The sequence below is a fragment of the Emydura macquarii genome, unplaced genomic scaffold (assembly GCF_026122565.2).
Source record: "Emydura macquarii macquarii isolate MOO-44397 ecotype Brisbane River unplaced genomic scaffold, CSIRO-AGI_Emac_v2 contig_3220, whole genome shotgun sequence".
Classification (NCBI taxonomy): Eukaryota; Metazoa; Chordata; order Testudines; family Chelidae; genus Emydura; species Emydura macquarii.
In genome coordinates this window covers 7,914,741-7,937,617 of record NW_027133357.1, presented here as the reverse complement: position 1 = coordinate 7,937,617, position 22,877 = coordinate 7,914,741, and the positions used below count along the sequence as shown (strand labels likewise).

The following is a 22,877-nucleotide window of genomic DNA, read 5'->3' as shown; positions in this document are numbered from 1 at the left end:
GCGGGTGAGAAGGGGAGATTTCTACACCCCCCTTCCTCCAGCTGCTTTTTCTCTTTAATTGCAAAAATGTTTTAACTCACAATCAGCTCCCTTCCTACCCCCCCCCCAATAGCCCCACCCCCACCCCACTGCCAGCTCCCCCTCTCTCTCCCTGCGGCTCCAGCCCCCCCACGCAGAGCCCTATGTCTCCGCCCCGCATCCAAGCCCCGCCCCCTGCTCACTCCAGGGCCCGGTCCCCGCCCCGCCTCTCCTCTCTGACCCCGCCCCCCGCCGGAGGCCCCGAGCCGCGCGTGTCGCCAGCGCCCCCTAGCGGCCGCACCACCGCCCCGCTCGGGTCCTCCGGTCGAGAGACGCTCTAGGCTGACTGCTGCCGGACTCGCTGCTCTCGGCGGCTCCGGGCCCGGCCCGAGTTAGGGGGGGGGAAGGGATGGAGGCGGCGCTGGCGGGTCCCGGAGCCCGAGCGGGGGCCCTACAGCGCCGGCCGGCGGGGCGGGCCCGGCCCTCAGCGCCCGCACGGCAGAGGCCGGGCAGCGCCGCCGCAGGTACAGCGACCCCGCCCCCCCCGGCATCCCCTCCGGGAGCGCCCCGCCCTGCCGCCCCCCCTCCCCTGCAGGGCCCCCGGCACCCGCTGCTCACTCCGCCCCTTGGTGCTCCCTCCCCTCCGAGATAGCCCCTCCCCGCCCCCCGGGACCGCCCCGCCCCCTGCCCGCTCCCTTGCTCAGGGATCACCCGGCACCCGCCGCTCCGACCCCTCCCCTCCCCTCCCTCCCTACCGCTCCCACTCACCCCCCTGCACCGACCCCCCTTATCCCCCCCGTCCCTCCTGCACCGACCCCCTTATCCCTCCCACTGACTCCCCCATACCTCCTGCACTGACTCCTGTTATCCCCCCACTAGCCCCCCAGTACCTCCTGCACTGAACCAAACCCCTTACCCCCTCCCACTGACCCCCAGTACACTTCCATAGCCCCTATCTCCAGTCTACTTCTTACTCCCCCACTTACCGCCTCACAGGGCTCCTGTCTCCCCCTGACGTGGTTTCCCTCATTACCCAGCTCCCCGTGAATGCCCCGTCCATCTTTCATCAGCTACCCCATCCCATTTATCATCCCCCATCCCTATCCCGTCATTACCTTTCCCGCTGCCACTCCAAGCGAACCAGGGCTTTGGGGCACCCATCCTGCTTCCCAAGCCAGGCTTGGGGCACTGGCAGGACAAATCTTGCCCTTTCCCTACCTTTTCACCACTCCAAAACCTCCGAAGTTTTGCTAGTTGCTCTAGTGATCAAGCATGAATTTGAGGGGCTCACTGCACTATGCAACGTGCCAAGGGTTTTGTCGTGGGTCGTGTCCTGTGGTCCTTGGTGGCTTCCTGTGCTACATGGCGCTTTTTGCATGCAAAGTGGCATCCAGGGGAGTGTTTGCTGTTCTCTCTTCATTGCTCAAATCTCTCGCTTTCGAATCATGTCATTAACCGTCTTTGCCTCCCTGATGCGTTGTGCAACTTGGCACGTGAGATTCTAGCAGAACATGGGAATTTGCAGAGGTATGTGCAGGACATTGCATTAAAGAGACCAGTAGATGGACATGAGTCTTCTGAGGAATCGGACACAGACAGACAGAGAAGGCTCTGCCACTGGCTATGGAGAGACAGGGAATGCTGGACAGAAATGTGAGAGAATGAGGGAGTGGAAGAAAACTGTCTGTCAAATGGAAAGAGTTGAGTTCAAGTTTGGGGGAGTCCATGAAGGAGCATGAAGGCTCCCATGGAGATATGGATCTGAATTCTAATGGCAAAGAAGGCAGTGGAGATTTTTGAGTTTAAGGGAGTGATGGGGTCCTTGCTTCCAGATACCAATGGCTGGATTAGGCATTGCATTTCACGCACGGCTGTGTCCACACTACAGGAGGGAGGCACAATCGAAGCACGTGTTGGGATGCCCGAGCTAGCTTTGTTTGAGCTAGCCCACTAAAAATGGCAGTGTAGCTGCCCAAGTATGAACCCTCCTGGGACTCTGGATAGGCGGCTAGTCTATGCCACTGCGGGTGGCTACATTGCTATTTTCAAACCACCTTGGCTATACATGGTTTGTGTCATGCTTTGTGGCTGTGGTGTAGACATACCTCCAGATTGGACAACCTGCAGACTGCGATTTGAAGAAATAATAAATAGGGGTTAAAGACCCCTGAAATCTTGTGGCTAATTAACATTTCACTCCAGGGCTGGCATTTGTCTTAACATGGTCTCTTGTTGATTGCCTTGCGCCAGTTGGAAGGTTTTTCACTCAGATGTTCAATGCTGGCTGTCAGTCAGCTTGTAAACCAAAAGCTTTTAACTGAGTCTTGTGCATCCACTGCTGCTAATGAGGAGTGAGGGCGCTCTCCATCTGTGTGTTGCACGTAAACATAGGGTATACAGTAATTTTGGAAACAGAGAAAAACAGTGCAGTGGATTAGCATTGAAGATGCAACACACCGTGCATACCAGCTCATTTGTGTTAGAAGTGCATTTTTATTTGTAAACTCCTTGAAGAGATTGTCAGCCTCTGCATAAAATTGTCATCTTTGAGTAAAACTTGAAAAAAAATGTCATTCTAAAATGAAGATTAGATTTTTAACTAGAATTATTTCTCACCTACCTACCACCCTTGCAGAAAAAGGAGCGATGTCATTATTTCACGTGATTGTTTTTAACCCAAATTTCTCAACTACGAAAAATACAGGAAGAGATCACAAGAAGAGGAGTTGAAGGCACAATTGTGATTATTGTGGTGGAGGGGGTTTGCTGCTATCAAAGTTTTGGAGGTGACCACCAGATTCACACGCTTGGAAAGCAAGCGTGTATCCAGGGGTTGAGCTGTACACCGGGACACTCAATAAGAGGAACTGAGATATGAGCTGGGAAGGATTATAGAGAGGATGGAGTTTTGTATGTGGATGACTTTCTTTTCCTTAGTTTTAAAAAAATGTTTAGAAGATATTACCTAAGGCACAAACAGGATTTAGGCATCCAATTTGCATGGAAAGTTAATGGAAGTTAGGTGCCCAATCCCCATTTTCTGCATTTGAAAATCTCCAAGTACCACAAGAAAATTTGCCAACTGTGATTTCAGAATCCATCCCTTGCAATAAGACAGAAGATGATGTATATCCTGCCTTAGGCCTTTTGACAGCCATGGAACCTTGTGTCTTTTTCAGAATACTCTCATCCCGTGGCTGCAGGCTGTTCTCACCTGCCTACACTACAGCTGGGAACAAGCCTTGCAGCCCCAGGATGCTAGCTCTGCTTGAGCTACTGTGCTAAAAATAGCAGTGGGACTGTTGTAGCACCGGCGGCTGCTCCAGCTAGCTATCCCCATGGGTCGCAGCTCGGGTGGCTATCCCAAGCTGCCGCCTTGGCTGTACCTGTCCATCCTGTTGTTTTTAGCATGTTAGCTCCAGCAGAGGTATACTGCTAGCTACAGTGTAGACACCTTGTCACTGACCCAGTCAGTCACAGGTGTGGACAGAGTTAGTGAGTGCTTGCTGGTTTCATTTCCCCCAGAAAGCACAGCCAATTAAGCCCGTTGAGCAGGAAACCATGAAAAATGGGAAGGTAGATGTTTACCAAAGGCACAACTGACGTCTGGGTCCTTAACAAAGGATACCAGCGTTTTGCTTCAGTTGTGTATAGGCTGTGGGGGATATTAGCAGATGGCTGGAGCAGCTGGTGTGGGCAAAGAGAGCTGGATGGTGGAAACTCGGAGAAAGCTTTGGAGCGCTGGTGTGTGTACAGTATGTAGGCAGGCAGTAAATAAGGACGGTGCTTGAGTTCTTTCCACTGTCTTGTAGAAACTGATGTTTAAAATGTATTTTGGTCAGCATGAAATATTTCCTAAAAATGTCCTGCTTGGATATACTGGCTTGTGGTTTTTTTCAGTTGTGGATAAGTTGTTTTGGTCAACTAGCATATGCTCAGGACGAGTAAGCCTAGTCAGAAAAAGGTATGTTTTCAAAGGATTGCACGTTGAAGAGTAGAGTCTTAAGAATCTAGGTATCTGCATCAAATGAATACAGTAAAACCTCAGAATTATAAACATCAGAGTTATGAACTGACCAGTCAACCGCACACCTCATTTGTACCAGAAGTACACAATCAGACAGGAGCAGAGCAAACAAACAAGCAAGTACAGTACTGTGTTAAATATAAATGACTAAAAAACAAAGGGGAAAGTTAAAAAAAAATTTATCAGGTAAGGAAACTCTTTTTGTGTTTGTTTAAGATGGTTAATAGCAGCATTTTTCTTCTGCTTAGGAAAATTTCAAAGCTGTATTAAGTCAGTGTTCAGCTGTAAACTTTTGGAAGAACAACGATAATGTTTTCTTCAGAGTTTGGAACATTTCAGAGTTACGAACAACTTCCATTCCCGAGGTGTTCATAACTCTGAGGTTCTACTGTACAACTAAAATAGTCAGCAACAAGGCATGGTCTGCAATGACTGGTTGACTAGGGAGTCTGCAAAGATCATTAATGGGCAGTTTTATCATCTCATTTTCTCAGTTCTGAGCCTTACAACCTTTCAGTGTTCGCACTGAATCCCAAACACTTTAGAGAGCTAAAGAACCGAGTGACAGAAATACTAGTAGAGGAGGAGAGAAACCAAGAGGCTAAGGAAAAAGTTGAAGTTTTCTACTGAGATTTAAAATAGGATGGAGAATTGATAAGGTGACGGGGGAGAGAGAGGATGTGGATGATGGCAGGAGTGGCAGAGGCGAAGGCTTTTGTGCCAGCAGTGACCAGATTAGCTGAAAGGCAGAGAGGAGGCTGATGCTAAGTTAGTGGTCTAAGCCTGTGAGCTCTGTTGGAGCATATTCATGGAGGGTTTTACAAACAAGGAGGCCATTTTTGAACCAAGTCATGAACCTCTGGTTTTTTTCAGGATTTGGGATGATGTGATTATACTGCTTGTGAGAAGGCAAGCTGAAGAATATTGCACTTTCTGGAGCTGGGGGAGCTGTGACAAAGAGGAGCCATTGAGGATGGCATTGCAATAATGAAGCTGAGAACAGATTTGGGTATTGTGTACACTACAAGGGGTACAGTGGCATAACTGTGGCGCTGCAGCTGTACTGCTGTAATCCTGGAGCATAGACGCACACTGCAGTGACAAAGGTTTTGTCCGTCACTGTAGTAACTCCACCTCCTAGAGCAACAGTAGCTAGGTCGACAGAAGAATGCTTCCACATCTACATGGGGGGGGTTGGTCAGTATAGCTGCAGAGCTGGGGTGTCGGTGCTGTAGCTAAGTCTGCCTAAGTTTTAAGCGTACACCAGGCTTAAGACCTGGATGAGGATTCATCAGAGGTAGGGTTGAAGCAGTGGCAGACAGAGGCAGTGTTTCAGAGGTGTGATGGAGAGATTCCCAGGTATGGAAAAGGGAGGAGGAAGAAAGAGCAGAATCAAGTCTGACGACGTTATGTACAATAGAGGCAAGTGGGATATTATTTGTTACTGTAATGCTCAAAATGTGCTGGCTGTACATGGTCACTGCCACAGGGGGCTTACAAGCGATACATGTGGGCTTGAAGAAACTGCTTTTGCCCAAAAGAATCCTCTCTGTCTCTGAAGTCTTGCTAATCTGAAGTGATTGATTGATGAGACTGATTCTTATGTGCCAGAACTTGAGATTTCCAATAGCATCTTCATTTAATTTACTGTTGTAACGTCAGGCTAGTTATCCATATGGATTTACTCCCTGACTCCTTGCATTGCTAGATAATTAACATTCCTTGCATAAATAACACAAGGCATCCTTTGGCAGTGACTGGTTCTGATTCTGGTACCCCTGAGTTGAATTTGAGTTCAATAAGTTAAAGTCTGTGATGCATTTTTCCTGTTACTAATATGTGCATTTCCTCTACTCTAGACACTTGCATTCTCTGGCAAGTATTGAATAGTTGTTTAGTTTTGTGTTCTGAATTTGGTCCTTTTTATGATCCAAAATAGAATAGCTATTGTGTTGTGTCCACTGGCTTCTATAGCTTCTTGCTCTCTGAACCTTGTTGGGAATCCTCTATCTAATCCAGATCCCTAAAGCAGCAGATACATGTGATTTCTAATATCCTGGTTGCCATTTATTAATTACTAGTATTATAATTTAGTTATGTTGCAGTAGTGCCTAAGAGACCCAGTAATGGACCAGGATTCCATATTTGAGAGGGAATTTTTTCTTGTTTCTGGAGATTAGTTGTCTAAAATTGTCCAGTGAAAAGAAAGTTGCTTATGTTCTTTGTCTGAGATTTCATTTTCCCATCTGCATTTCCATCCCCACTTCATTTATGAGCCGTGTTGAGCTAATTCCTTAATAGCTGCCTATGTATATTTGGTGTGTCTTTGAAAAGGCTTTGCGGGCTTCATTCATTCTGCTGTAAGTGTGTGCAACTCCCATGAGTGTCTGTGCTAAATTCAATAATGACATGGGCTGGGTGTAAAATGGCACAGTAGGGTACCTTGTGCTGAACAGGCAAAGTGAATGTAAGTTACAAATCAAGAGGGGGATGTGGAAAAAAAGCAGCCAGTAGGAAGGTGTAAGTGCTAGTTGCATTTCCTGCTGACCTGCCTTTTACTTTGCTCACCCAATGAGTTCCGGATTGGTCCATTTACACCTACGTTCTAAATTACCCCCGAAGTGTGTTTTACCCGTCAGGTCCCCTCTGCATTTGTTCATGTGGTGTGTTACATAAATGTAAATTAAAGCAATAATTTATACATGTTGTATGTTTTTCTTAACTTTTGAGAAAGATTCATAGTGTTATGATAAAAATCTAGCTCGCGCGCTCTTTCTTTTCTCTGCTTATCTCTTTGATTGTATTCTTGTCAGGTGAAACATGGGACAGTTTCAACAGAGCTCTAGGTGACTTCTTGGCATCCTGGTTACCATGACACTCAGCAGAAGACTGTGGGAATAAAGTGGGAATCCCTCCTGCCCTCAAAAACTCACCTAATGGCCTCGACTGGGTAAGAATCAAGGAGACTCAAGGGTTATGAACTTTCTCCTGTCCTCCCGGATTATTTCAAAGTCACTGCATTAGGGCTAGGTCTACACCAGCGTTTCTCAAAACATGGGTTGGGACCCAAAACTGGGTTGCCAGAATGTTTCAAAGGGTCATGAGGCAGCTCCTGTGGCTCCTGTCCCACAGGGCTGGCTGGACTCACCTCCCTGCTCCAGGCACTGCCACCTCTGGGGTCCCAGCGTCATTCAGGTTTGGCCCAGCCATCATAATGATAGGAGTTAGGGTAGGTCAAATTTGAGTGAGTGGCTTGGCAACGCGATGAGCCAGGTCACAACTTCACTCTCACAAATTTGGTCCAGTCAAGAAGGCAGGACCAAACTTGAGCAGTGCTGCAACCCTGAAAGTTGCAAAGCCTGGAGCAGAGAGCCAAGCCCAGCCAGCCCCACAGCACAGGAGCTGCTGGTGTGGGTGAGTGCCAGGCAGGATCTGACCAAAATCCCCAGGACCTTCACTCCCAGATTATTTACTGGCTTGCAACGGGCCATAAACATTTAGAAATGGGTCCAAAGCCCAAAAAGGTTGAGACTGGTATATGCTACAAATTGTTGCTGGCAGCTTGTGCACAAGGAGCACTTTGCTAGTGTACTACACTGGGATAGCTATACTGGCAAAGCACTCCTAGTGTAGACTTGGCTAGTGCTTAAGGAATTCTTCCTCATCGTGAGTAGTCCTAAAAAGGGTAGTTGGTGCCAAAACTGCAGAGTAACTTCGTTTTATGGACAGCTGCCGTAGCCCCCTTGTAACATGTTCACTGTTAGTTGCTCCATAGGTGAAATATGAAAATATTCTTCTATTAGAAAAATTGCCTGGTGGTGTGTATGTCCACTGTGTGGCTTGCCTGTGGCATTGCACCCTGGCCTGCACACCTACTTCCCCAAGTCACTGAAGGCATTTCTAGTACACTTATAGGGCTCCAATGAGCCATCTCGGCCTTTACTCCACCACTCTAAAAGCCTGGGTCAGTGGCCGGGAAAAGACAGTAATTGTGGATCAAAAACAGGAATGAAATTGTGCCCTTATGCTCAGTTTTTTCCTCTTCCTCTCCCCAGGGCTCATCTGGTGTGCTAACGTCATGGGGAGCTGCTACAGCTACCTGTGTGGAGACAGTGTCCCAGACAACCACCCCACCAAGTTTAAGGTAATCCCCTTTATACTGGAAGGAAAGCTCTGCAATTGATGACAGCCACTGGGAATCAAGGCTTGCAAAGTACAATCCAAATTTCATGGAACCTAGCCATTAAAGCCTCTTCTCTTATGGGGGAGTTCTTCTATATGGAAGGATTTGCAAATGTGTTGCTGATTTTTAACCAGGGAATCCCCTGCTTGCTGTTTCCACCCTCTGTGGTGCAGAAGGATGAGCATTGGCACTGAGGTTCAGTCTCCTAGTGCCAGAGAAGAAACAGATGCAATGGGAAGGGAAAACTGGATGGCTCATGTGTTGTGGAGCCTTTCAAATTGGGCCCAAGTCAGTGGGCCTCGAAAGGTATCACCATATGGCAGCTGTTTGGTGGCCTGTGTGAAGCGAGTCAGCGCGTTTCAGCCTCATTGGCTGTAAACAAGTCTCCACATTGTAAAAGCACCAGCCCAGCTGGCAGTAATTGAACCATTTGACAGTCTTAGCAGAGAGGCCAAGAATTGGAGAGAGACTGAAGTCTCCTCTTCCCACTCTAGGGTATCCCCCTCTATGTCTGTGTTGAGGCACATTAGCTGAGCTGGTGTGGGGCTGCAGTCTCCAGGGCTCTCAGTGAGGCACCTTTCACCAGCAGTGAATTCACACTAAAATGACCTCCCCGCAGCATCCAAGAGCAAGGTATTTTATTAAGTCAAGGGACAGAGCCCAAGAGCTTCCAGGCAAATGTAAATCTCTAATGTCTCCTTTGGTACAGTGCACGAGCGTCCTGATGTGAGCTTTGGTGCCTCTGCAGGTAACAAACGTGGATGATGAGGGTAACGAGCTGGGATCTGGGATTATGGAACTAACGCAGATGGAGCTCATCTTGCACACTCACAAGCGTGATGCTGTCAGGTGGCCGTACCTTTGCCTGCGCCGCTATGGCTATGACTCCAACCTTTTCTCCTTCGAGAGCGGACGCCGCTGCCAGACCGGACAAGGTGTCATGCTTTTGGGGGAAACAAACTTGTTTAAAGCTTTCAGTTGCAGAATGCTTTGACTGCTTGGTGCTGATTTCTCCCCTGCTTATGATATCTAGGAAACCTGCTCTATAAACTCCGTCACATGCACAAGCAATAGCACATCCGTAGGGTGCTGTAGTGTGTGCATGTGCATTGAATACTCCCAATTAAGACATTAATGTTGGAAGCTTGTGACTGAGGGCAGAGACATAATGTGATATCACTCTTGTGGCTTATTGGGGCTCACTTGTTTATGTTTACAGACTTAAAGTAAGTAGGATATCACCTTATAAATGTACCGCATGGAGAAACACATCTAGAATTGCCTCCCGTAATATCTTAAGTTAAGCAGTTTTGGGGTGAGGTTTCACTTGGATCAGAGACCTTCAAGGCAAGCCCAAGTGGCAGAAATTGGTGATGCTGTAGGTTTGCTCTTCTGTGGTGGTGCTGAACAATGCACAAGCATGGTACGAGGGGCTGCTGGAGATGCCACCTTTCCTATGGGGCATAAAACCAAGGTCCTCCAAGGTGTTTTTGCAAGGGTGAGGCTGTTGGCTCTGGTTTCCTAGGCATATTTCAACTTCAGTAATTACCGTTTGCATGCACATCATCCTCTGTGTCCTTTATGTTACTGTCAGCCAAGCCTCTGCTCTGTCTCCATTTAGGTCACTTCTAAAAGGCTTGCTTGCTTGTTCCACAGTGACCCAAAAAAGTGAGTCAGTTAGTTTTTAAAAAATCCTGTCCTCCTCTGCTCTGGTTTTTCCAGTGCATTCTGTCTTTTTCATCTGCCTTGTTTAACAGTGCTTATACATTGATCTCACAGCACTTTGCAAGGTAGGGGGAGAGGACTTCCCATGTGCCCCGTTTTTACTTGCCCAAGAACTCACCGTTCAGTCAGTGACAGAGCTGGGAATAGAACCCATGTTTCCTGACTCTCACTATACCATGCTGCCTGTTAAACTGTAAGTTCATTGGCATAAGGATTATATGTATATTACTTGTAAAGAGATGAGCATATTCTTGGCACACAGGGAAAAAAATCAGATAATGTTCCCCAGTTAGCATCATGTGTGTTGAAAAGTCCTCTGATATCTGAACGAAGTCCACATCACTGCTCTATGTCTGTCTATATAATACTGTGCTACTCTTTAGTAATATTTATATAAACAGGATTTTCCATTAGTGGAATTGCATGCTTATTGATTGTCAGCAGGGTGTGACCTGTGTCTTTTTATATGTGTCTGCTTTGCCTTTTGCAGGATTCAGATCAGTCATTGGAATGCTGTTACGTTTACTTTGATTTTCTACAGAGCTCTAGATAGCACTGATAGGATAGAGTCATTCACTCTTCATGTACAAAGAGATCTTTCAGAGGGCACAGGCTAAGTCATCCATGTCCTCTATATGCAAAGATAAATTGTATGGAAGCCATAGTGTTTTGATCTGCGTACATTTCCTCTGGTTCTTTTCCTGCTCATAGGAGACTTTCTCACTTAATTGATTTTATTTGGATGATTCCTCCCTGCTTCTCCTCCCTAGCCTCAGTAAATAAGACAGATATGTATATATATATATATATTCTGGCAAGAATATTTTTCAAATTTTTCTTCAGAGTAGCAGCAGTTGTTGCCATGCTGTTGTCCTTGTTGCTATGGCTTTTGTGCGTGCGTGTGTGCGCGTGCCAGCATGTGATTGGTTAGTTCTGCACATGCTGGTTATTGGTCAAATTATTTATCTGAGAGCCCCAGTTAAATCTAATACATTTTAAAAATGGGGGCTGTTGCCCCTCCTTTCCACATGCATTCCAGGTCCCGAATCCAATTCCCACTAGAGTCAGTGGAAAGATTTAATTGACAGTTAGCATTGGATTGGGCCCCAGGTAAATTGAAATAATGGAAATTACAGGTGGAGAATCCCATCTGTGACCAGCATACCATTCTTATCTCCAGTGGAGTTAACTAATGTAACGTTGGTAATAGATGCACTATTAATTGATCAATTAGCAACTGTGGCGTTATGTTTCTAGTGATGTAACAACAGGATATGTTATACAGAAATATCACATCAGGGTATGTTTAAATATTGACAATATCTTACAAAATATTTCCCTGTAAATCATAAGTTTGTGTGTAGAGAAATTAGGAATTTCCTAATGAGGTCAGACTAGTTGCCAATTTAATTTAGTATCCTGTTTGGAATATTGGCTCAGACCATGAGCTTTAGAGGAAAACGGAAGAAACTTCATAATAAGCCATTGTGTAACAACCGGCCTATCGAGGAAATTTCTTTCTAACCCGAGACATTTAGTATTTGGCTTGTACCCTGAAGCATGAGGGTTTATACTTCTTAAAGATTTGTATGTATACTATCTAATGGAAGGGGGAATATTCCCATTTCCTATTTACATGTCTAATCTCTTTTTGAATCCTGCCAAGCTCTTGACCTTATTCTGTGGCAGTGGGTTCCCCAGGTTAATTGTGTTGTGTTAAACAGAACCTTCTTTTTAAATCAGATTTTACATTTTGTTGCTTTCAAAGGACTAGACTACACTCTTATTAAACTAAGATTGTCCTCTTCTTTCCCCATCCCCTCTTTGTATTTGCGTAGGGATATTTGCCTTCAAGTGTTCAAGGGCAGAGGAGATCTTTAACCTATTGCAGGACCTGATGCAGTGTAATAGCATCAATGTGGTGGAGGAGCCAGTGATCATCACTAGAAGCAATCACTCCACTGAGCTGGAACTATCCCGGACACCCCAGACACCCAACAGTAAGGCTTCCAGAATGCCAGGCCTGGGGAATGTGGTGATATAGGAAGTATGTCCAAGTTGTGTCTGTGTTGGGTGCTGGTCTCCCAGCCAAGGCTGCATTCCCCCAAGTGGCTGGTGTTAGTTGCCTGGTCTCTTAGCTGGGTCCTCAGATCCACATATATTCTGTCCAGCATGCTTATCTTAAAGCCTCACTCTTTTCCAGATGTGGTACCTTGCTTTCAAGGAAATGGGAACAAAAACTGCAATCATCAACCTAGTTCTCAGACTCCAGTCAGATTCCAGCTGGAGCCCTGCCAGGTGGCCTCTTTAGAAGACACCTACAGAGACCAGCAGGCTCCTGAGGGAAACCTCAAGTAGAAGAATTTGTGTTTCCCACTTTCATAGACATGACTCAAGTGCTAGTAAATGTAACCACGGGGACCTAGCCTGCATATTTATACCAGGCACTCACACAGTAGCAGCCTTCTTCCCCAGCCAAGCAGGCTCTGCCTTCCCAGCATGCCTGTTTAAAAAGGCCCTTTGAGAAGCTGGCCCATGATGCAGCATGATGCTCTGCCTCTAAAGCACATCTCTCTGAATTCTCCCCAGCTCTGGGATACTCTGGTCCAGGATTCCCTAATGGATTCCACAGCTTCCCTGGGGGAGGCCCAGCCTACTCCACAGCCCGACACCCTTCCATGAACAGCTTGAGACACTCCTCCATTGGGGACGACTCCACACATGCCCTCATTGTGCCGGATGAGCAGGTAAGCCCTGGTCTCCTGATCTCTGTTGCTGGAGGGAACACGTAGCACGTCTGCTCCTCCCCTCAGATTGTTGTAGAGTGCTAGGCTTATGCATCTGCTCAATGCTAAGGAAGCCCAGCGACCCTCTTACCTTGTCATTCACTTCTTGGCCGTTTCACTATTGCAGATTTGCATCCCCTGTGATGACTCGCTGGAACAGCTGCTCAGTGAGGGCTTGCTGTAGCTTCCCTGGTCCATCAGTAATGATCTGCTTCTTGTTTGACAGCAGTATGCAATTCCCTCCTGAGACTGAGCATGCTGCTTGCACATATCTACCAGCCACAAGCTAAATTCTAGGCTGGACGCCCAAACTCAGACCCTTGCATGGTGTCGTGCCGCCACTACACTTCCTGGGAAGCTGACCTTTGTTCTCTGTGTTTAGGATCATAGGTTTTATCATACCAGTTCAGTCCATTAACTCCAGTGTCATGTCTCCATCAGTGTCTGATTGCATGACTCTGAAACAACAGCTAACCTAGGCAGGTGTGGACTCCTTCCTCACCTCATTTCTGTGTCCTAGGATACTTTATATAAACCACTCAAGAAGATATCTCACCTTGTGTAGGTGGAAATTCATACGCTCCATGTCAGAGTTTGAACTCAGCTTGGGACCTGTTTAAAAATATGTATCTTAGATATTGTGTTTTAAACCATCTCATGTGCACAAGTTGCTCATGTTGAAAGGAGCCTCTGGGAGGGCAGGTCTGTGCTACAAACGTTTGCCAGCACAGCTATGTCAGTCAGGGTGTGATGAGGCGTGATCCCCGACTGGCAGAGCTCTGCTGGCAGAAAGCACCTAGTGTAGATGTAGTTGTATTGGCAAATCTGCAGTTTTGCTGGTATAGCCCATTTTTCTGCAAAGCACTTCTACTGTAGACCTGGCCTCAGACCCTGAAAGCCACACATCAATCCCCTGATTAACAGTGGCTCTGCTCGTGAGGGAAGGAGGTGATGGGGGGAATTATGGGAGTGAGGAGCAGAACCGAATCAAGTCAGACTAATGGGGAAGTTTGAGTCATTATTGTTTTCCCCTTTATAACTGCAGTGCCTCATTGCTGTTCTTAGATGAGCAGTGTGAGGAGAATACAGTTGAAATCTGATACGTTGCTGCTCACCCTGCCCCTTAGAAACTAAATTCACAATGAGAGAAAGAAACTAGGAGAGAAAACCAAACTCATTCTTGTCTCCAGGGCTGTGTGTTTGGCTTGCAACAGTTGACGTGTAACCATAATTTGACCCGAGCAGCGTCCCTTTCGGTCACATTTCACCCCCTCAAGCCTGCTTTCTTGGCCCACAAGCTACCGGTTCTGCTCCTCTAAGTTTTTTCAGCCACTAAGCCTCCTCATCCCCCTCTGCTTTATCGCTCACTAGACCCCTCACTCTCCCCACACATGTTCTCAGCTGCCAACCTCACCCCACTGTGTTTTTGTCTCTTCTCTCTTTCTATCATTGTCCCTGTCCCCAGTATCATCCTCTGCCTCTAAAACACATTTTCTCTTCCTGCAGTCCCACACCTATGTGAACACAACCAATGGTGAGGAGGAAATGAGGGGCCGGCACTGCATGCACTCTCTGCCCGAAGTCCACCCTCCTTTCCCACACGGGAGCCACAGCTGCTCTCTGGAAGACAGAAACCCCCAGGTCTTCCTGCAGCCGGGGGAGGTGAAGTTTGTGCTAGGCCCCGCCCCAGTTTACAGGCACATGGTGAAACGTGACAGCTCCTGCTGTTACCATCGGGAGTGCGGAGGACATGTCTGTGCCCCCAACAACAACAACGAGTGCAAGGATGAGTGCCCCGTGCCCAGATGCGTGTACGAGAATGTGAATGGCCTGCTGCCTGCTGGAGGCACGTCCCTCCGGCGTGGTGGGCGCTTGAAACTCACCCGGGAGGACCTGGGCCTAAACAGCTGCTCTCACCGCAGGACGCCCCTGCTGCACTACGAGAACCTGCCCTCACTGCCTCCCGTGTGGGAGTGCCAGCCGCTGCGGCAGGACGAGGACAATGAGGACTCTGGGGACGCACTGACTCCTTCTCCAAATGGTTACCCCGAGCTTGATGAAGACGACCCTCTGCAAAACTACGTGAACTCGGAAAGCACTGCACTGCACAGCAGCCTGCGCCGAGATGACTTCTTGCAGCACCGCCACAACTGTACACCCCGGGTCTTCAGTTTTGACTTCCGCCGGCCCTGCCCGGAGCAGCAGCGACAGCTCAATTACATCCAGGTTGAGTTGGAGGCTGACCCCCACAAGAGGCGCCAGAGCCTCCAGGTCCCCTGCGCCCCGCTTCCTACCACTCACCCAGCCCGCAGGATGGACTCCTACGCGGTCATTGACCTTAAAAAGACAGCAGCCATGTCCAACTTGCAGAGGGCACTACCCAGAGACGATGGGACTTCGAGGAAAACTCGGCATAACAGCACTGACTTGCCTCTGTAAGGGAAACACTGAGTGCAAGCGCTGCATTGTGGCTTTCGTATCTGCCTTTCCGTGTATCGTGTAGTGTGACTTCCGTTCTCTATCGCCTTGATACCCTGTTAACCCCATTGCTCGATACACCATCCTGAGATACCTCCATCAAGCAGACTTTACGAATGTAGTCTGTTTGTCTGTCTCTCCCCCCCTCTCCGTTCCTCCCATGTCATTTGTTTTCAAAGCCTTGCAGAGTATCTGAAAACGTTATTTATTTATTTAATTTATTTTGTGGGGTGCCAGCATTAGAAATGGCACCATGTGGAGTATAAATGTACAGCGGTCGTTCATGGACCAGGGTCAACCCCTCTGCTTTCATGGCATCCATGTTAATGGCAGCCTGTGGAGAGAAGGGACAGCAGTGTGGTGGAGAGAATATGGGAACATTTAAAAAACTATAGGAGGGGGAGGAAAGAATGGGAATGCCAGTGGAGTTTGAGGTTTGGGATCAGTGAGCCCTTGGTGTGTACGTATCTCTGTGATTTTTGTTATTTTTGTAAGTATTGAGAAATGTTTTCCATTTGCCTTTATTTATTTGTTTTGTTTTTCTATCTAATTATTTTGTTTTGCATCAAAGTTAAAAGTGCCAAGTCAGTGGCAACATGAAACAGATCTACTTGGTGTTCATCTCCTTTTTTGGGAGCAGGAGCTGGCTGATAATATGGTGAAAATGGTGGTGTATTACATCCAGTTGCTTCATTCAACTACAAATGGGAAAAGCATAGCTGTGAATCATAGATCAGTTACCTGGAGTGGGCTGGTGGGAGTGAGTGCAGAAAACAAGGAAGTGTGAGCATAACTGTGAGGCAGCCAAGCTTGGAGTCATATCTAGGGAGTGTTGCCTATTCCCACATACCTCGTTGAGTCAATGTGAAATAATTGACTAGTATTTTGGCTCAGTGCATGACTCATTTCCTTGTAAACTCGAAGGACTAAATTGAGCTTTGGTGTCACTCCATTGGCTTTGAGTGGTTGTAACCAGTTACACCAGGGCTGAATTTGATGTGAATCATCAGGCCCTTCTGTAGAAACTTGTGTGTGATGTTCTGCTTCTCTTTCTCTGTGGGATGTTCCAGTGATAACATTCTGTGCATGGTTAGACCTGCTACAGGTCACGCCAATCTCTGCAGCATGCCACTTTGCTATTCTCTGTCATTTCGTGCCATCCAATTCTCTGAAAGCTCTCTGGGCATTGGCAAAAAGAGTCCTCCAAACCTCAGTGTGGTGTCCTTGCTGTTGGTATGTTAATAGACTGTAGAGTCAACGAAAGGGGAAAGTTGGATCATCTGGTTATATCTCAGCCCTGGAGATCACAAAGCATAATCTGTGGATTTCTGAGATTCTTTACAGGGCTAACAAATCCAACTTCTTTTTGGGGCTATAGTGCTGCCTTGAAAAGTAACCCTTCTGGGAACAATGGCAAGGAATGTAGCAACTGCCCTACCAATAAGTAAAGCTGTTTGAGTATCTATATAATCTCTTTACTCTCACGTCAGCAACTCCTCACCATTTCTAGAGCTATGATTCTTCTCATTGGCTTGATGTCTGCATTACAGATATCAAACAACCACAGACCTAAGGAGTGAGTGATTTTTTTTTGCAAGCCGTTGACCTCCTGTCTTCCTTTCTTCCCTCCATCTCTTATTTTTGTTCTATAACAGAAGCTAATTAATTTTTAATATATGAACTGACTTTATTTTATTTATAGGGAAACCGTCAAGTAGTTTATGCCCCGAATTTAGGTTTCATTGGGGGTGGGGAAGAATTGTTTTGTTTTTTGTTTTTAAAAATAACTGCATAAAAATATTTTCATGAAATTTCACGTTTTTTAAAAAGTTTAAATGTCACGCTCCCCTGCAGCTTTTGCATCTCATACATTGCAGCACTGGGCAGTGCATGAGAACCTTTAACTGAACTGACTAAATGCAAAAGTGAAATTGACTTATCTGGTTTTGCTCACACAGCTGAGAGATATGCAAAACATCCAGACAAAAACAAAATTATTTGTAAAACAGGTCAGGATATCGGTCTTTTAAACGTGTGCTTGATCTTGACAGCACGTCTTGAAATGTCCTTATATGAATGTATTAGATTTACATGGCCGCTGACACAGCACATTGACTCCTCCACGATCCAGTCTTGGAGCATGAATTTCATCCCACTTTGGTCATGCAGAATTTTATCTGTATTCTGTAGGCCCTGATCCAAAGACTCCCACTGACTTCAGTAGGCTTTGAATTGCCCTTTTACGTGCCAATGCTGTTACCTACTGCAGTGCTTCATTGGCCCAATCCAGCAGTCACTGAAGTCAACTTCAAGGGCTTGAAGTTTTTCCATTGACTTCACTTGCTGCCTGGATCTGGGTCTATTCTACAAATTTGCTGCTAGCATTTTGTATGATGACATATCTAGTTTAGTGTTGTTATGGCTGGATATGTGGAGGCCTAGCACAGCAGTAAATCAAGTTCTCTAATACCTTTATTCCAGCCCCACTTCCTCATTGCTCTGTAGCAAATGTACTGATCTGACTGGTTTACTCAGTTAATGGAGAGGATAAAATGTTTTTATTTCCCCACATCTAACATGGATATTAAAAAGTGACAAATAGCCCCTTGAAACTTGCTGTTTTATGGGGACTTCTGGGATAGGGTAGGAAAAGACATGGGTTGGATATACATCTATTTCTTTATTTACTTTATAACCCTTCTTTTATTATGTGTTATGGTAATACCCAGGAACCATTCTAGTGGATCAGGAGCCTATTGTACTGTACAAACACAGAACAAAGACAGACCCTGCCCTGAAGAGCTGACAGTCTTAAGTAAAATTAAAATCTGACATCCTCGTCAGCTGTCAGGATGCAATCGCTCTAGGAGAAGTAGACACCTTGCAAAGATGTTCTCTTTGGCCAGATTCGTGTGTTGGGAGTAGTAGGGTCTGGTGTTACTGCAAGCTTTATCTGTGTCCCTGGTAGCGTAAGACAAACTGCAAGTGTCATGAGATGCCACCACAGAGCGCACGTGTGTGTGTGTGTGTGTGTGTGTAAGTGTTGCATGGCGTGTGTGAATTTATGAGCATTCTGATAGGTCAGCACTTGGTGCAGGCGTGTGTGCGTTCCAAGATATCAATGTCGAGACGTAAGCTTTCCAAATGTGCCAGCACGAGTGAACTGCCACGCCAATGCTCTGTGTGTTTGTGAGCCTTGGAGTATGCCAGCATGGAGTGTGTGGAGAAGGGGCAAGTTCCAGTCTGGAACCTGACCCAGCCCTAGCAGTATAGAATTACTTGTATAAAGTTAGGCACCCACTCAAAATGCAAAGAATGATAAATTATGGAGGCAGTGTCCAGAAAGAGGGATCTTCTTCATGTGCAGGTAGGAATCAAGCCCTCTTGACACAACTGCAATAGCAGAAGACAACTTCTTGACCACTGGACTAAATTCATCCTGGTTGCAGTCTCGATAGCGCTAGTAGCTTTACACCAAGGATCAGTATGGTTCCTGGCATTGGAGTAAGATATCTCAGAACCTGTCCTTTTCCATTGAAAGGAGAGTGGCCTTCATTGTCTTTTTGCAGAAACACTGGGTTCCTTTAAATGTATCCAAAGCCACTCATCTGTAAAGGTGAGTGCTTACCAGTCTTGGGAGAAGTCAAATCAGCTACAGTATAGGTGAGGCCTGGGGCCATATGCTGGCGTTTGTTGTCATAGCGTTATCTCTTTAGAGTGTGCATGTGGGTGGGGGGAGAAGGGAGCAGCCAATGTATCTGAATGAGTATTTCCAAAACTCTAAATGAGCCAAGAGGCTGGAATCAGTCAGACTGGTCTCTTCAAAGTTCTGTTTATTAGCAACCCAGCTCTGAGGGGCTTTCTCCCCAGTGCACCCGTACAGGCTGGACACCCTAATATGCCCTGGTCTGGAATGCCCTTCGGATGGTCTAGTGGCTAGGACGTTGCATTGGAATTAGGGAAATGTTTAATTCCTGTCTCAGCCACAGACTTCCTAGGTGACTTACTTTACCCCATTCCTCAGTTTCCTGTCTGTAAAGGGGGATAATACTTCCCTACCTCACAGGGGTGTCTGGCACTTGTGATTAGGATACTATAGTGATGAAGGCCATATAAGTACATTGAGATTCTGACTTTGACTTGGTTGCCTTATCAAATCTATAATTCAGTCTATAGTGATTGATAATGGATGATGCACCTTTTACGGGGGGAGACAAAGTAGGTAGACGTTCTCTCATCATTGAGTTTAGAGAAGAAGCCTCTGATTCCAGCCTGGGTGATTCTGATTTAGTCCATGTGTGTTTTGAATTTACAAATTTCAATCTGACTATGTCTTGCTTTACTGTCTCTTGAATTCTCCCTTCCTTATGGCGTCCTTGAGTGCAGTGACTGGCTCAGCAGGCTTTGCTCATGAGATGTTGCAGCGGGTCCTATGAAGGGGTTCGAGAGAGAGGTGCCAGAGGCAGGTTGGCTCTAGGGGATGGCTGAGTAGAAGTGAATTTACAATTTAATGCTCATCAGAACCAGTATTCATAGCACAGAAGGTCAAGTTCATCTTTCAAGCTGGCTGGGGAGACTTGAGGAGATGGAGAGAAGCTGTGCAGGCCAAGAGGGAGAAGCAGTTGGCCACGCTGTGGATGGATAAAGGTTTCTTAAGGCAGTCAGTCATCTCGTGGGCTTGGGGGAGATGCAGCCATGGTCATCTGACTGGAGTTAGCTAGGAATGTATTAGATCAGGGGCTCCCCTGCTCTTTCATTCTGTGGGCAGCTTCATAAAGGCGACATCTCCTTCCATGGACAGGGTCCTCTCCCGATCTCCTGTTGCCTCATTTTCTGCTGCCAGGAAAACACTTCATGGAGCACAATGGGAGCTCTGCTGTATTAGAGTTTCTGGGAGCTGAAACAAAAGGGAAGCCCTTGCTAATGAGGTTTCCATGTTAACAAACGGTGGTGATGTTATCCAGGCTCATAGCTTCCTCTAGTGGTCAGACATGGGACATTCTCAGGTTGAAGAGGGGAGTTTTCAGTGGCAGGTTGAACGGGCTTGGACCTTTTAGATTGGACTTTTCCTCACCACCAGGTTCCATGCTCTGTTTGATTAGCAGTGGCTTTGGGAAATGGAGGGCAGGCAGCCTGTAATCAAGTGGCAATTCTTCTAGCCCCTTTTGGAATCTCTTATCCTGTGATTGTCTTTTGGTCTGGAATTATTTATATTTACAGAGCATAATAGGTATTCCTGGCATTTTTACCCTGCCCTGAGGAGTTCAAAATCAGTGGAGCAAATTCAGCCCTGCTGTAACTCCACTGACTTCAGTGGGGTCACACGGGAGTTGAGTTAGTCTTGTTAGAAACCTTCTAGCTCATGACAAGAAAACAAGACATATTCTCGTTCTATCAGACTGTATGTGCCTCCATACCATGTTCTTTTCATGGTTGCCTTTCTTTTCCTTGCATGTCTTGCCGTGAGCCTGGCAAGGAACAGATTATTGGACTATCCAAATGCGTGTGCACCTGTATCTCGGATGCGGGTTAAATTAGGAACATCATCCACCTCCCAGTGTCTCCCCTCCAAACGTGCTGTGGCCACCTCAGCTAATACAACATGGGCAAAAACCAGAATGTTTCATCTTTTGTGGTATAAACCACCTTGGCCTCAGAGCCAAAGGTGCCCTCCAACGCATTGTATATCTAGCTGATGCCACCCAGCTGGACACAAGGAGTTCAGCATTGTAAATGAGTGAGTACCTGTCCTAAAGGCCCCCCATGTGCTAATACAAAAGAGAATTAGCCCATTGAATTGGCTCCCATATCTCCGAAGGCTTTTTCTGTGGGTGGAGGGCTTCCTCTGAGATCGACCCTGCATTGATCTGTTTCGTGTGTGGCTAATAACATAGAAAAGACCATGTGTCCCCAAGAGGCTTTCAGCATGAGGAGATTTTTCTTTAGGTTTTTGAGTGGCTTAACCTTCTAAGTGTTTTTGCTTTGGGTTTTTGAAGTTAAGCAGTTGGACTCTCTCGCTCTATTTATATGATTGCCAGGGCAATAGGTCTCATTGTAAGGAGGGTATCTATTTCTAGCTTCTTTTATTCAGCCTATATGCCTACTTTTCTCTCTAGGAGTAGAGAGGCAGTGTAACTGCCTTGGTCTGAATGCTAGTAATAGTTAGCTGCCTTACAGGGATCTTGTGCAGATTAATTGATTTTTGCAGAGAGGTTTGAACACACAAAGAATTACACAAATGTAAGCCACTTTGTCCACTAGAAAAAATTCCAAGCTGTTGCTGTCTTTACCTCCAGTGGGAAGCGGCTATCTAAATACCTCTAATCCTCAGAATCTCCTCTCTCCCACACTAGAGTGGGGACTGTTGCTGTACCTCTCATGCCAGATTCCTCTCTGCCCCACACTGAGACAGGTGAGAGTATGTGTGTCTCGAGTAGTCACTTGTTTCTTTTTATGCCTATACGCAGTGCGGCCCACTGGCTAGGTCTCAAGGGAACTGGATTCTAAGCTCTGCTGCTGCCTGCTGAGTGACTGTGGGCGAATCACATCACCTCCCTGTACCTCAGTTTTCCCATCTGTGAAATGGGCATAATGATACTGATCTCCTTTGTAAAGTGCTTTGAGATTTATGGATTAAAACTGATATACAAGAGCTAGGTATTATTAATGTAAATTCTCTTAATCATCTCCACAGTCGCTTCCCACTTGTTTTCTGTAGGCATGATGCCACCCAACCCAATCTGACTTCACCCTTACTGTGCAGTATCATTCATCAATTGCCTAGTAGTAATCTCAGTTCACCTGTTGTGGCACCCTTGAAGCCTGTCTGTAGAGTTTGTCCTTCCACCAGGCTTAGCTCATCTGAAGTTGAGTGCTGTGTGCAGGTAGCTGAAGGGGATTGGACTCCTGCCACCCAACAGGACCAAAAGGGAAGAAGTGAAGGGAGATCGTAGGCTGGAGGTTGGGAAATGAAAGCCAGGGAGTGGGTATGGGGAATACACTGGTTCTAAAGAGGGGATCCTATTTGTTTCCTTCCTTTATGTGTGTGTGACTAAAATCAAAAGGCCCAGGCACATCTGTGTTGACCTCAAGCTCTTATCCCCTGCGATTCTCCTCGTTCTTACTTGTACTGGTGTCTTTGATACTAAATATTTCTGACGTGGCGGAAAAGCAATGGTGCTTCGGGGCTCTGGTCACCAGGGATTTTAAAGCTGCTCTGTCCATAGAGATCAGTCTTGCTGTGTAATTACTTCTATGGGTTATTACTATGGCTATCCCGTCAGTCCCTGTTTATATTTCATCCAGGTGTAACCTTCAAGGCAAAGAGCCTTAGCAGTGCTCTCTGAGCTGAGGAGCACTCATGTCTTACTCTAATGTGCACTAAGAATGTATACAGAATAAATGGAATCTGATGACTATCGTGGAGGGTGTGGCTTGCTTGGTGTTAAATAGAAAATTGTCAAGTTTACAGGTGAATTTTAGTTGCTAATTGAAGTTGGAGACCCCGGGTGCTGGCCATAATCAATCCTAGCGTAAGTAAGCACTTTCCTTCGTGCAGTACTGCTCGTGCTCCTAATCCTGACCCGCTATGCCATCCTTGGCCTCCCCATACAGCTCTGCCAATGCACCTTAATCCCAACCTCCTACAACCTATGCTATT

General features: G+C 46.5%; 1 protein-coding gene across 1 annotated transcript in view; it reads left to right on the top strand.

The window, feature by feature from the left end:
* Positions 1-373: 373 nt before the first annotated feature.
* The window catches only part of LOC137142446 (gastricsin-like), a 34,216-nt gene continuing 11,712 nt past the window's right edge, over positions 374-22,877 (top strand). The window contains exons 1-7 of the mRNA XM_067531825.1: positions 374-542; positions 6,859-6,995; positions 8,101-8,189; positions 8,977-9,163; positions 11,792-11,953; positions 12,543-12,700; positions 14,246-15,174. Of these exons, the coding sequence (XP_067387926.1) occupies positions 8,124-8,189; positions 8,977-9,163; positions 11,792-11,953; positions 12,543-12,700; positions 14,246-15,174 (1,502 nt within the window). The 5' untranslated portion in view covers positions 374-542; positions 6,859-6,995; positions 8,101-8,123. The remainder of the gene's footprint in view (positions 543-6,858; positions 6,996-8,100; positions 8,190-8,976; positions 9,164-11,791; positions 11,954-12,542; positions 12,701-14,245; positions 15,175-22,877) is intronic.